The sequence below is a fragment of the Periplaneta americana genome, chromosome 4, assembly GCF_040183065.1.
Source record: "Periplaneta americana isolate PAMFEO1 chromosome 4, P.americana_PAMFEO1_priV1, whole genome shotgun sequence".
Classification (NCBI taxonomy): Eukaryota; Metazoa; Arthropoda; class Insecta; order Blattodea; family Blattidae; genus Periplaneta; species Periplaneta americana.
Genome location: NC_091120.1, coordinates 87507607 through 87522127, shown reverse-complemented (window position 1 = coordinate 87522127; position 14521 = coordinate 87507607). Strand labels below are relative to the sequence as shown.

Below are 14521 nucleotides of genomic sequence, written 5' to 3'. Positions count from 1 at the left end.
TTGGCCACAGACCATGGCTAATGTTATGTAACACGAAAATTGTTATAGAACTTGTAACAGATTACTATAACTTACCATAACATATATACATAGGTACATTAGGTTCGTTTGCACTTATCAATTGCACAGTGTAGACGGACCTAATGTATCTTATATATATGATTTATAGTGACTTATCTGAATAACCAATAATGTCTATTAAATTACCATAACATGTTATGAAACATAAGTCCTTCGTACACACAGCAGATCTCTTCACTCCTGTGTACCACGCCACTGAAGATGTCCACCATAGTAGTGGACGAAACGTTTGGTTACATTACGAACAGACCACGACATTCTAGCCCGGATAATAGCAATCCTTCTGTGACATAACTCGGTCTAAACATAGCCAAAGGTCTACATGTAGGCCTATGTGCAAAATATTTCATATCTGAACTGTTGAATATAGGAAATCTGTTCCTAACAAAAATAATTATTCCAAGGAGATATTGAGTTTAAATGGTTATTAGACGAAATTTTCATAATCTTCATTATAAAAATTACCCATATGAAAAGGGGAGGTCTACATATATGGTTCAGAACTTATAAATAATGTCAATAACTACTTTTTAATAGTTTCCGAGATATTTAAATTACTGTACTGTTATTTTAGAAGATACAATGTGTACCATTGTATAAGAGAGAAAGTAAATTCTTAGTAACATATTTTTTAACTGCTTCTTTCTAGGTTTGAAGATGAGATTCTAACAGATGGGAAAAAGAAGGACCTTTGTAAGGCTATAAATGTCATTCCAACTCCTACTCCAGTGATAGAAGAATGGAAGATTTCGACTATAGCTATTATTGTATCCACTTTCGTAGTTCTCACTTGTGCAGGATATTTTTTCTACCGGAAGTGCTGGAAGAAAGGTAATGTTAAATCTTGCAGTGTGTAATTATAATTCAATTTCTCGTAGAAGACCGAGCTTATTATTACATATTATAGTGTTGCTGTGCATAGTATTATTTTCGAGAGTTAAAAAAATGACAGATAAGCAGTTAAGTTGAGAACTACAACGTATTTATGATTTGTATTTGTTATGTAGCATGGTGGAGAGGTACGATTACGTAAAGGTGGGGCTACAAATGTATAGGGAAGTTGCAGTGGTATTGTGGTGGTAGTAGTATAACTTGATGTCCATGTTGCGTAGCGAATTCATGCACATAATTATGTGGGAGTCCTTCTAATTTGATGTTTTAATAATGCCAAGCAAGGCTCCTTTAGTCAAAGAGGGATCTACTTGCACTCAGTGCTTCATAAACCAGTTAAAAATTTCTTCTTTTCTTGAACAGTAGTTGGCGATTAGCAGCCTGTACATTGTAATAAGGAGAGTAAGTTATCCATCATAATTATGTTGTTCTCCGTGATGTTGATTAGTCATTGCATTGTTCCTTGAACTGCCTTAGAAATACATTATGGTCCATCTTCTCGTGTTACTCTTTCATTTAAAATGAAGCTATGTGATATTATATCTTAATACAACAGTGAATCTCTCTTTCTATGGGACCAGAATGATCCCTTGATTGTGTTGTCCAAACAATCCTTGGTCTTAGTGTGTCTGTCCTGCATTAACTAACTATTCATCAAGCAACACTACTTTTTGTAGATTTTCCTCCATAATGTTTTGTAAAAATGTAATCTGCACATCACAATGCCTCCTCCTTCCATAAATAATTTTCTGCTAGTAGTATTTGTTAATTTTACGAACATAATGCATACAATTGAAATGGAAAATGATTATCAACAACCCTAAAATTTTTTCTGAATTACCACACAAATTACTGTTGCTACTTTTAGACTTTTCTACTAGCCATGAATGGCTGGCAAGTCACCTTCATAATCTGGTTTACTACAATATCACGATAATTGTTATGATCTGAAGAGGAAAATACAGATACAGTATGGAATATATCAAATTTTGTCAGGCCTTGAAGATGTACCCTAATATTATTATTAAATATTGGAAAGCAAGGTATAATGGCTGGACTGTTAATTTTTAGGTCCTAAAAATGTGTTTTAGGTGCCAAAAATAAGCTCTTTCAATGCCTCACTTAGGGTTTATAGAACATAAAATAGGCTCTAAAAAAGAGAGAGAGAGAGAGAGAGAGAGAGAGAGGTGTGTGTGTGTGTGTGTGTGTGTGTGCGCGTGCGTGCGCGCGCGCGTCATTGTTGTAGTTCTTACACATAGAACTTGGATCTATTTAAAATAGCACTTCACAAACAAGGGGAAAAAAATTAAAATTTCTCTATTTTAGACAGTCTCAAATAGCATTTTTTAAACATAAATGTTCATGAAACTTGTAAATACTAAGTCCCAAAGCTATATATATTATCAATAGGAAAAATAGGTTTTTTCCTGAAGATCCAGGGTCTAATAACGACTTTGTTGCTAGATACGTGCGTGCATACATACATACATACATTACATTACATATTTGTATACTCAAACCCCAGGTTATGTAATGCTCAGAGAACTGTAATTGCCACAAAATAAAGGACACTCCCTAAGAGATGACTGGTATTTACTGATTGTCTGATATTCTCTCTGTACATTATAATTATAGATATGGGGTCATATTGCATCTTTTTGAGAGAAACTGTAATATCCCTGGTCCTCTTTAGCCCTGCCCCTGGATGGAGATGTCATACTTTATGGAGGGATGAATTTCCCCCATTGTCAACTCTCCATAAAGGTATTTTTACTGATTTGAACTGCTGTAGTACTTTTTTTGTGTCTAAATTAAGGGTATCAAAGGGGTGAGTATTCATTGCGAATGTTTTTGTTCTTCCCTTCATACGGAATATTTTCACAATCTCAGGTGTGGATAGCAAATATACATTTTCATGTAGTGTGTCACATTCTCTCAGGCATCTTTTGGTTGGTTAGTAAAAGAAGACACAATATAGTGTGGAATGAAATTTGCGGGAATCAATGGATGTCTACAAAAATGTAGCGAATGAGTAGAAACTGAAAACGCAGACTTTAATTTCAGTCTTCACGTCTAGAGACATTCTTAACAGTGACCAAACAGGGCTGTTTTTTCGGGCGTTACTGTCGAAGTCACTTGTCCCAAAAGGAGAAAAATGTCTAAAGAAAGACTAACAGTCCTGATGTGTGAAAATCTGGCAGAACTGGAGAAACCCCTCGTTATGGGAAAGTCAGCTAATCCAAGATGTTTTAAAAACATGAACATTAATAATTTCGCAGACCTATTGAATGCATTAGTGATGTCATTCAGTTTGTCATTAACACAAACACTCCTAAGCTTGTGGAATTCTTATACAGTGCTAAAGATTGCATTTAGAATGACAACAATAAAAAAATATAAACAAGTTTCTTTGTTAGATATTTGACAGAACTGATTACCGGAACATCAACAGCCCTTCAGAACAAATAAAAAATAGCTAGAAAAATTGAACGAGTTGTACACTTTGTGTTTAATAAAGGTAGTTCAGATCTTTTCTACCTTCCTTTTCCAAGCTTTCTCAAATTCCATCCCCTTCCCCTTCCTCTTCCTTTTCCCTTTGTCTCTATTTCAAATAGATCACTTGCATAATGAGAAGTAATTATTTAAAGTGACAATGTAAACTATTGTTTTATCACAGATCCTGGACGGAATAATGACGAAGAATCTCATCACAACAACACGCACATTCCTGTGGAGCATGCTCCACCACCACCTTACACACCACTCCTGCCAGAACGTAAGTTATAGTGGTCTATTGTACGGACTTTTCTATTTCTATACTAGCATGCTTAATCATGAGAACTCTCTTAATTTGGAGAATTAAACATAATTTTATTGACTCTCGAAAGCCCAGTGCCATAGACCAGTGTTCCGCAACTGTCTTCTCCTTGTGGCACAGCATAAATTATCTACAGTTCAACGGGATAGCCTACATCAAAATGTTAATTCCCTCAAAAGTATATGTTAAGACACTTTATGTAGTACGCCATAAGCATAGTAATTAGTCACAGTACAGTGATATAATCAAGTATTATTATTATTATTATTATTAGAATATTATCATCATCATCCAAACAGAAATAAAGAGGAATGTTTTGTTGAAAAATTTCGTTTCAGTTTACTTGAAACTATAGAAGCATAAATAATTATCACTGAACTGTCAGTACACTAATTTTATACCTTTTTTTCGATCTCGATACTTGCACTTATGGATGGAACACTTCTTACAAGGAACTTGTCCATTTTTGAAATATAAAATAGAAAATAAATAGAGCTATAAGTGTCAATTACTATTTTCTGACTACTTCAGAGAACAGCTATTACACAACTGAAATTATAAGATGCGTGAGTACAGGACCTATAGTCTTCAGAGGAAAGAAGTGGCACATATTTCGATATATTGAAAATAAATTCTAACAAATATTGGATGCATCGGTACAAACAAAATGTTATATAATCGTAATTTAAGTGCTGATAAACCGGGACAGATTCCAAAACAAGCCAATGAAATATTAAAAGACGAAGAAAGTTTTGCTAATCCTTGCAATTTTAAGGAAAAGCATGCACACGGATCAAGTGGCAGAGTGTAATAAACTAGCTGTGTCAGTGACACAGCTCATTGGCTCTGGAAGAAATACGTGCTCAGTGACAAGGAGTGAGAAGTAGGGAAGGAAAAGTTACAAGTACACTGTATTATACATTATAAAAACATAGACTCACATATTTCGTATCACGCTATAGTGGAGTAGCTGTGAATAAATAATTTACATTCAATTTCTTATAATAGGTAAAAATTGTAGAGACACACTGCCATAGACAGACTCCGATATTAGTGCAGATAAGAGAGGGGAAAGTTGTTGGAAATATGTAGTTTTCAGTCTAATGTGCTTGAATTTTCAACGTAGAATGCACTGGTTACCTCTGATTGAGGTTCTGGCTGATATGTATATTTATTATCAGGCAGGGGAAAGGAACTGGCCAACCTACTCCATTATCTCATGGACTAGTTGCTCGTGAGTGATGCCTTATTGGTGTTGATGTTCCAACCTGTGTTCGGACAGTTGACTAAACAACAACAACAATGCATTGTTTGGGGCTGTATATTGGTACAAGCCTCAATGAGAATGGAAAATGTCCTGTTGCCACATGTACAGTGACATATACCACTGCAACTGCTCTTTGCTATGTGGTCCAGAATCACATACCTAACAGATGCACCCGTGCACACATTGCCAGTACCAGGGATATAATTAATTTAGTGGTATTCCTACTAGATCTAACAGATTGTAGGTACATATCCTTTAGCGGAGAAAAATGATAAATTATTTTGTATTCTTGTCAAAAAAAAAAAACTTGTCACAGTGGCAAAAAAACATTTTCTTACATTTACAGCGTAGGAATTTAAAGGAATTTCATTTTTATGTGGTGGTTTTCTCTGAACTTGTATTGGCAATATTGTTAGTCATAATTTGTCAAGCACAATATGGTGATTGTGACAACGTAAATGTCACCTTTCAGGATGAAGCATGTGGCAGCAGGGCAGTTTGCATTCTCACTGAGGCTCAGTGATATATTCTACTTTGAAAATTCAATGACATTGGATTGAAAACTACATATTTCCAAGAAATTTTCCCTCATTCCATTTTTCGCTATCTGCACTAACAATGGAGTTTGTCTATGGCATTGAAAACTCAGATATTTGGAATCAAGGATACTAAAACCTACTTTTCCATAAAAATCTCGAAATATACTGTATATATATTTTCCTACACCTCAGAACTTTCTTCATGCATTAAGCTTATGAGAAGAACCTTGCTATCATTCTAATTTATTGGCATTTTTTCTAGATGGCTTTCTGATTATGGTAAATAAAAAAAAAAATGTATATTATTAGTACAGTCTCTGACAAACTAAGTGGTCTCTGCTTCTTGGCACTAGTGACAGACATCTTAGATTCAGGGTGAATAATAACAAATTATGGGTTCTGCAATTGCATAAAATAAGTAAAATAATCATTTTGTATCTTATTTCTGACTAGCATAGTACTCGAATTTCACACCAGTGCCTGTAGATTAGCCATATTGTACAGACCCAGAAACAAAATTTGGGCCACCTGTATTTATCAAGTTCCAGTTATAAAATACAGTGCATGCTCGGTGCATCAAAACTGTGGTACACACGCAATCGTTTTGGCAGCTAAAAAAAAAAAAAAATCCTTTTACTTCGATTGTTGTCACAAGTCGCAATACATTTTAAAAGATGCGAAGAAAAGTAGTGTATTCCTAATAGTAGATGAATATTTGTAAATCTTGCAGTGAAAAATAACGATGGTAAACGAAATGTAACCTGCATAATGGAAAAAACAATTCTTTTGCACCAGGATTCGAACCCTCAACCTTCCGGTCTGCAAACAGGGACGATATCACAGAGCTATCAGAACAATTGAGTAGAAGTGTCATACTCGGGATTAACATATTATACTGCTTACATTCATTTACTGAATAGCTTTTCGTCATTAATTTGACCTTACTGTAAAACTGTTAAAATAATGCTGAGTTGAAAATCATTGTTAAATCGGTTATTGTTATTATTATTATTATTATTATTATTATTATTATTATTGTTTACTGAATAGCTTTTCGTCATTAATTTGACCTTACTGTAAAACTGTTAAAATAATGCTGAGTTGAAAACCATTGTTAAACCGGTTATTGTTGTTGTTATTATTATTATTATTATTATTACTATTATCATCACCATCATCATTATTAGACGTGTGTAAACATTACTAGTCATTACGTTAATCCAGGTGGTGAAGTCACATCCACTTTACAAACTGGAGAGAACAGAGGCTTGAACTAATTCTCTGATCCAAAATGGCTTTTCTGCTTCAGAGGCGAGCAGTATGCTAGGAGTTTCTCGTTCTGTGGTTATTATGGTTCTCGTTCTATGGCGAGAAGGTGGGCTCATCATTATCAGAATCATGGGGAGGTCGGTAGACATCCTGGTTCTGAACATCTGCGTGTTTCAACCAGAAGACAGGACGAAGCCTTTGGCAGGGCATGTTTTGGGGATTCCTTCCGCTCTGCTCGTCAACTGAAGGCATTGTAACTGGCCTAGATGACGGTTTCAATTGGACAAAAGTCATTTTCTCTGATGAAATGGCCATCTTGATCGATTACAGTGAATCTGTTGGAGTCTATCGGGAGCCTGGCAACAGGTATGATCCACGATATGTGAACCGACGTAGCAGGTCGGGACGCATTAACATGTTATGCTGAGGCTGAATATCTTGAGATGGGGCAGGTGTCTTACAGAGAATCTATGGCCATATAGACACAATTTGGAGAATGTGTTCCTCCGATCTGCCCAGGAACATTATCTCCAAGGAACATTATTGTTCCAAGAGGATAACTTTTCAGTGCACACAGTGCAGACCATTCAAGCCTGGTTCTCGGGGAATCCAAGATTGAAGTGATAGCCTGACTTCCTAAGTCACGAAGTTGAAGGAGAGGAGGCGCAAGTTGTTAAAAAAATGAGCCCCTCTAAACTAGAACGAGACCTTGGGTTAAGTTTTCGATGTCTGGGAAGACTTCACCCAGGATTGGTGCTATTTCCATCAGCTCGTCGATTCCATATCTCGTAGGGTTTACATCATGTTTGGCATCTTATGCTATTTTGGCTCCGGTACGTGTGTCCGTGCGCATGCGTTTTTTTTCTCCACACTGCAAATGGGTATATACCCGGTGGCAGTGTGAGAGTAGTTGCAGAAGTAGATGGGTGGTGGATGAGGTATTACGTTCACCATGTGTTTAATTTTTTTTTTCGTTATTATGATTATTTTTTTTTATTTGGAAGACAAATTTTATCTTCCAATTGCGCATTCCCATGTGACTGATGTTTCATGTTGAAAGCAATTTTACTTAAATTAATACGTATCTCTAGCATACTAATTTGATTTATACACTGAAGTTTGGGAGAATTAAAGCTTCCTTCTGGAGCATATTATGAAAGGAATTACAAATTTTTGCCAAATAATAAAGTACATCCTTTTTTAAATAATTAGCGTGACTAACATTACCTCAGAAAGACATGGAGTTTGTAAACATCAGAAATTAGCTCAAATTCTCCTCAGTTGAAAGGTATAACTAGGAACATTTTTAACTTATAGTACAGTAGCTTCTATAAGCATGATGTATGTCCTAAAAATAAACGACTATAGTTTTTAAGAAGAAGGAAACCCTTTAATTACCCATATTGAGGACTTAAAGGAACTGGCCTTGACAATAGCTCAGTGTCCAATCCTTACCTTACCATGATGCAGCTGTTAGTAGGTTTACATACTGTGTGTAAAATGAACAAACAGGATGGGCTACTCAGCAATATAGCACTGGTCAGCTTGGTGAGAACACGACTGACCGACCTGATATTTCTTCTTTTTCATATATCAAGCCCCTCTCTTTTTGCTTTCCTATCCAGCCTCCCTTGGCTCACTCTTGTTATCTTCGACCTCGATGATATTAGAGCATTCGAGGCCTAGAGGATCATTTCATCTTACTTCTTTCCACACATATACTTCGCTCTTAACAATCTTATGCTAGGTTGCCACGGCATAGAGGAACTTCCTCATGTGGCAGATGAGGAATTGGTCAGTGGATTTTGATCTGAATCCTCCTGACTAGGCGCAAAGAGCTGTAGACCCAATAGCAAATGAGGTCCTCCAATCATGTTGAAAGTTGTTCAAGAATGATGCAAATACAAAAACGCAAAACAATGGTGTTCTTTCTAAAACCCAGTTGCAAATTGCTCATGAAAATTCGCCCAATGCAAAATGTTCCAGAACGAAAAAAATCCCCCATTCAGATCTCCGGGAGGGGACTGCTTTGAGAATTAGAAATGATTAAACGATAAAAATGCTTCAATGGAATGCTCAAGGATTAAGTTATGACAAAAAGACAGGACTTACTAAAGAACTATATTTGTGATATCTCCTTGGATCATATTAACTCTTAAATATTGAAAGAAGTTCATAAAATAAAGGTACTTGCAGTTACATACCTTGACAGATGTTTCAAACTTTATAGAGTCAATCTATGGTTAACATGATGTGCTGAATAACAAACATTTTGAATTACATCAGCTGATATAATATTGTTACCAAATATATGTAACTAAAATACAGTTGCTAAAGAGTGAATAAACACATTTTTAGGGTTTCTCTCAGAATTTTTTTTGTTCCTACATGTCCTCTGGATCATGGAATTGATTTTTCTTTTTTTTTATTGTCAAGCCAATTAAAATCCCACAAGAGATAGGAAATAATTATTTCAAATACGAAAATAAACAAAATGGAACTTTGGTCACAGAAGTCTTAGCAAAAACTTGCGTAAAAAAAAAAAAATCCTGTGAACCAGAACCCATACTCTTCTGCATGACGTCCAACATAACAGCCTGAGCTGTTACTACAAGACAGAAACCCTCTCCTCTGCACAGCATGTCTATCACCTCACAATCGACTGTCTGGGTCCAATGTTATACTGACAGGGAATATTGTGAATCGTGCTCTATAAGGATATTCAAGAGTCAGCCCAAATTTTGTTTCTGTGTCTGTACAATACTTTAAACATTTTGTTGGGAACATGAATTTCAGGAAGTGGAGAATTACATGTACCATAAATATGAGACTGGGACTTTAAGATAGTATGTATGAGTGAACCACCTGTGAAAATGAACTGTTATTTTGAATTATAATGTTTTCATAATATACGAAACATGTTAGTTGGTTTCCAATGGCAGATTGTTAATTTTAACATTGTTTGTGTTTTGCAGTACATCCTGCTTGATCTCTTAAATACAGTAACTTGTTGTCATTTTTAGTATTAAAAATATTTTCAATTTTATGTTAACAGTGACTAGCATTGAAGTATCATAATTCATTGGTTGTGATTATGAATGTCCATGAATTTCGTAACCCCAATTCCCCTAGATCAGCGTTTCTCAAACTTTTTTGAAGTGGGGACCAGTTTTTTAAGTCAGAACAGTTTCGCGGACCATCTTCCTCGTGTTTTCTTGGAAAGCAAATTTATCTTTTTTTGTAGTATATTTTAATACCAATATACTTGTATTTTAAAACAGAATTAATTAATTAAAATTAATTTAATTCATATAATTTTATATTATTATTAACTAATTAATTAATGTTTATAGAAAAATATCATTTTCGTTTTTTAATAAATCAAGGCTATTAGAGATTGGATAAAATCTTTAACTTATTAACTAAACAAACTAAATAAATGTCGGTGCTCACATTAATGAGATGAATAAGATGATTCTAGCACAGTTCTATATTTAGATGTATGCTGGTATGCTTAAGTCGGAGATCGTCACATACATCGAGTCGATTTCGGTACTTTATTATCTCACACAGATACGTAAAAGCAAACTGAATTATAATCTGTAAAGCATCATTGTACAATTCACTATATGCTCTTTTCACTTGTGATGAGGTCCAGAAATTAACCATACCTTCCGCTTGGAATTTCACTTTAAGTCCAGTGTCATTCGAGAGTTCAATTAACTGTTCTCTTTCACTCAATGAAAGTTTGTTATTTTCAATATCGCAATGAAATGGATGACGAACACATGAAAATTCGTCATATTTACTTGGAAAATAAGTTTAAAATTGTGACATCGTAGTTTCGAGATGCGAACATATGTCATTGCATAATTATTTTCCAATAACGAAATCATTTTCGACCAAAAAAGACTCTAGGGTTGGAAATAATGAAAAAAATCATCTGTTTTACGGAACTGACCCACAAACCAAGTTTATTTTCTCATGCGCATTGAGAATAGTCAAAGAATTACCTTGTAGAGAGAGATTTAGTTCGTTTAATTTTGAGAATATATCTGAAAGATATGCCAATGTACTTAGTCACATGTCATCAGGTGATGTACAGGGAAAAGATGGCGAGAAACACCACATTCATAGTGCTTTAAATCCCTCTGCTGTTGCTGAGAGTAGAGTGGGAAGTCGATAGACAGGTAGGATAATAAATTTCATAATTGTCAGTACTGGAAGAAAAAGTGAAAGGTGATTGTCATGTGTCATTTCCAACTCTGAGATTTTCAGCTATAGTTTGATATGCAATTCGTTTGAATTTCATTTTTTCTTCTGTCCTTTTTGAAGGACCGCAAGGACAGATCTCGAGGACCACAGGTAGTCTGCGGACCATAGTTTGAGAAATGCTGCCCTAGATAATCGAGAGCAGTTGTACTTACGAACAGTTATTACCCAGGCTAAAAAACTGGATATATATTGCATAATTGACGAGAGTGTTGTGGATGAGGATATTCGTATTGTTGAATAGTACTTGCTTATTTTCATAACATCTAATCTTGAGGGACCAGTTCAGTAAGGTGTAATGGATATATTAAGGTAACACATGTATTTTATTCTTTAATAGTTTGATATGAGTATGAAATGATAAAAGATGTTATTTTATGTTTACAGCTTCTGCTCCTATTCGTGCTATGAGTTTGGAAAATGTAATAAATTATCAAGAAGAAAAAGATACTGAAGTCCAACAGGCTGTTTGCTTTAAGGATGCAGATTATCCATATAATAGGTAAGTATTATTACTCACTTTACGAAATTCGTAAATTATCAATCAGTCATCTTGCTGACAACATAAGGCCCATCCACTATAGCCCACTGTAGTCTTTTCAGTTCTTGTTTTTCATGAGAAATGAGGGGTATATTGATCGGTGTTCATTATAGATGCCTATTGCTAGTAGCCAAAGTTGGGAGTGTAGTCAATATATACTGCAGAGCTGTCTCTTCTGCAACTGGTACTGATATCAAATGAGAATCTCAAAATTGTTATATGTACTGTACACTTGGAATGAGATCTCAGTTACCTGTTTACATGTTACAGTTGCAGAATTTTATACCTTAGTACTGAAATACAGAGCCATTAATATCAATGGTCCCAGAAAACAGTGGCCAGCCGACCGGCCACGCCCTGCGTGGTTTTTGTCAAGTGCATAACCATTTCTATTGCACTTCTCCAATATAAAACAGTACTAACAATAAATGTTCAATAATTTGGACTTGCCATGCTCACAGTCGCTGAAAATGGCCCCCATTTGCCGCCACACACAACTAACATCTTCTGATGAACGAATGAACAACACTCTGAAGTTCCACATCATTCATAACATTTAATTTCTTCTCATATATAATATTTTAGTTTACTCTCCTATCAGGGTGTGTCTGCCTTAATGCTTGCACTCTTGGAATTTTATATGGCTTCAGTTTCAATAATTTTGTTGCATTTATTGCAGGGGACTGAGATAGCTATTCCAGTTTCATGTGCTAAACGCTTTAAAGATTTTTGAGAGTTATGTTCAAATCTTTCATCAATCTCATCTAATTTTTTCTTCTGTAAGAACACTATGTTTTATGTTTGATTTTCAATTGTTCACTGAGCCAGTTTCTTTAAATCTTTTAGCGAGTCGTCTAATAGTTTTAGCAGGTCTGTTTGAAACTTTATTCGAAATTTTCGTCTTGTTTTCGCACACGACCTTCTGCCTTTTATGTACTTATTGTATATATACATATAATGAGAATTTGTTGCCAGGCATTACCTAAATACTCGATAATCACTAAACTTTATACACTAACGTTGTACACTTGAAGAATTGAGAGTTTCATAACACGACTTTTAAGTGCACTGAATGCCATATGGCTACTGGAGGTCGATTGCACGAGAGAAATGGTTACATGCGTGCTGGAAACCATGCGAGGCATGGCCAGCTGCTGTTTTCTGGGACCATTGATAATAATGGCTCTGTACTAAGTTTGATATATCGCATATCAATATGCATTGAAATTACTGTTCAGTGAGTAAAGACTATAAATAAATTGAATATGATTAAATTCTGTTAAATTACTCAACACATAAATCAATATAGACTGAACTGGAAAGAACATGTTGCCAGAATGCCCTATTTTGCTTGCTGGAAAGAATCCTATCATACATTCCAAGAGGCCACAGAAACTTAGACAGACCTTAAAAACGATGGATGGAGACTGTAACAGACCACTAGGCCTAATACATGGAATGTTAATAATGATGATGATGATGATAATTCTATTAGAAGGGCAAAGTTAGTTAAAATGGAATTAAATAATTTCATTTAAAATCTATCTTAACTTCATTTATATTGACAAGAAAATAACAGTTCACGTTGTCTACGTTAATGAATTCCTTTATATATATATATATATATATATATATATATATATGCTATAGTTACAACTAGGGGTCGGATTTTTAGGTTTTTAAGAAGTCCATTTTAAATGTAATCTTCATCTTACGATGTTTGGTGACGTATACACGTCCGTTGATGTGACATATTAATGAATTTTAAATTCTATTATAGTCACAATCATGCCATGGTATGAAAGAAAAATTTCACAACCTCGAGCGGGAATCGAACCTGCGACTTCCTGTTCTCCGGTCAGGCGCTCTACCACTGAGCTATCGAGTTCGTCTCACACCAAAGGCTTGGAATTATCCTTTTATACTGGCGACTCTGTTATAGAGTACTGTCCATAGCGTCTGATCTAGTCAGCACTGCTTATGGGTTGAAAGAAACTTTACAAATGTAATCTTCATCTTATGAAGATGAAGATTACATTTGTAAAGTTTCTTTCAAGAGAAGTGAATAGAAGCATTTGAAATGTGGATATGGAGAAGAATTGGAGCTGTGAAATGGACAGACATAATAAGAAATGAATCTGAAATAGTGGGTGATAAAAGAATATTGCTGAAATTGATAAGAAAGAGAGAAAGAAATTGATTGGGTCATTGGCTGAGAAGAAACTGCCTATGAAGGATACACTGCAAGGAATGGTAAATGGGAGAAGAGTTCGGGGCAGAAGAAGATATTCGATAATATATGACATTAAAATATATGGATCATATTCGGAGACAAAGAGGAAGGTAGAAAATAGGAAAGATTGGAGAATGCTGGATTTGCAGTGAAAGACCTGTCCTTGGGCAGAAAACTATGAATAAATTAAAAATGAATATAAAAGGGGGAGGGGGAAGTGTACTCAGAATAAATATTTGATGAACATAGAGACAGATGGTATAGCATTTCATACTTCACTACAACATGAAACAGTTGCAAAATTTAGATTGTACACTATTCACATCATTTGCATTGCATAAAAATGTTGAAATTCAGCAGTTGTAAAAATAATACACTTGAGTTCCATAGTACCGTAAATGTGAAAAATTGAATTTTGAGATTTTTGCATATTAATGAAGAAGGAACAATTCTCTTTAGATCCATACTATCATGAAGTCAGTACTTTTGCTAGAAGCGAGAAAAGCATGGATATAAAATAAAACTTGACATTAACACTTGTTTGGAAGGTTTGTTGTTTTTACTCCTGTTAAAAAAAAAGGTGACTTGCGATAATAATATGGTTTTGAGG

At 34.9% G+C, this 14521-nt stretch overlaps 1 protein-coding gene across 1 annotated transcript in view; it reads left to right on the top strand.

Annotated features, from left to right (window-relative positions):
* LOC138698018 (uncharacterized) overlaps window positions 1-14521 on the top strand; it is a 77956-nt gene that overhangs the window by 43226 nt on the left and 20209 nt on the right. Inside the window, exons 5-7 of the mRNA XM_069823694.1 lie at window positions 731-912; window positions 3650-3748; window positions 11525-11639. Coding sequence (XP_069679795.1) covers window positions 731-912; window positions 3650-3748; window positions 11525-11639 — 396 coding nt within the window. The remainder of the gene's footprint in view (window positions 1-730; window positions 913-3649; window positions 3749-11524; window positions 11640-14521) is intronic.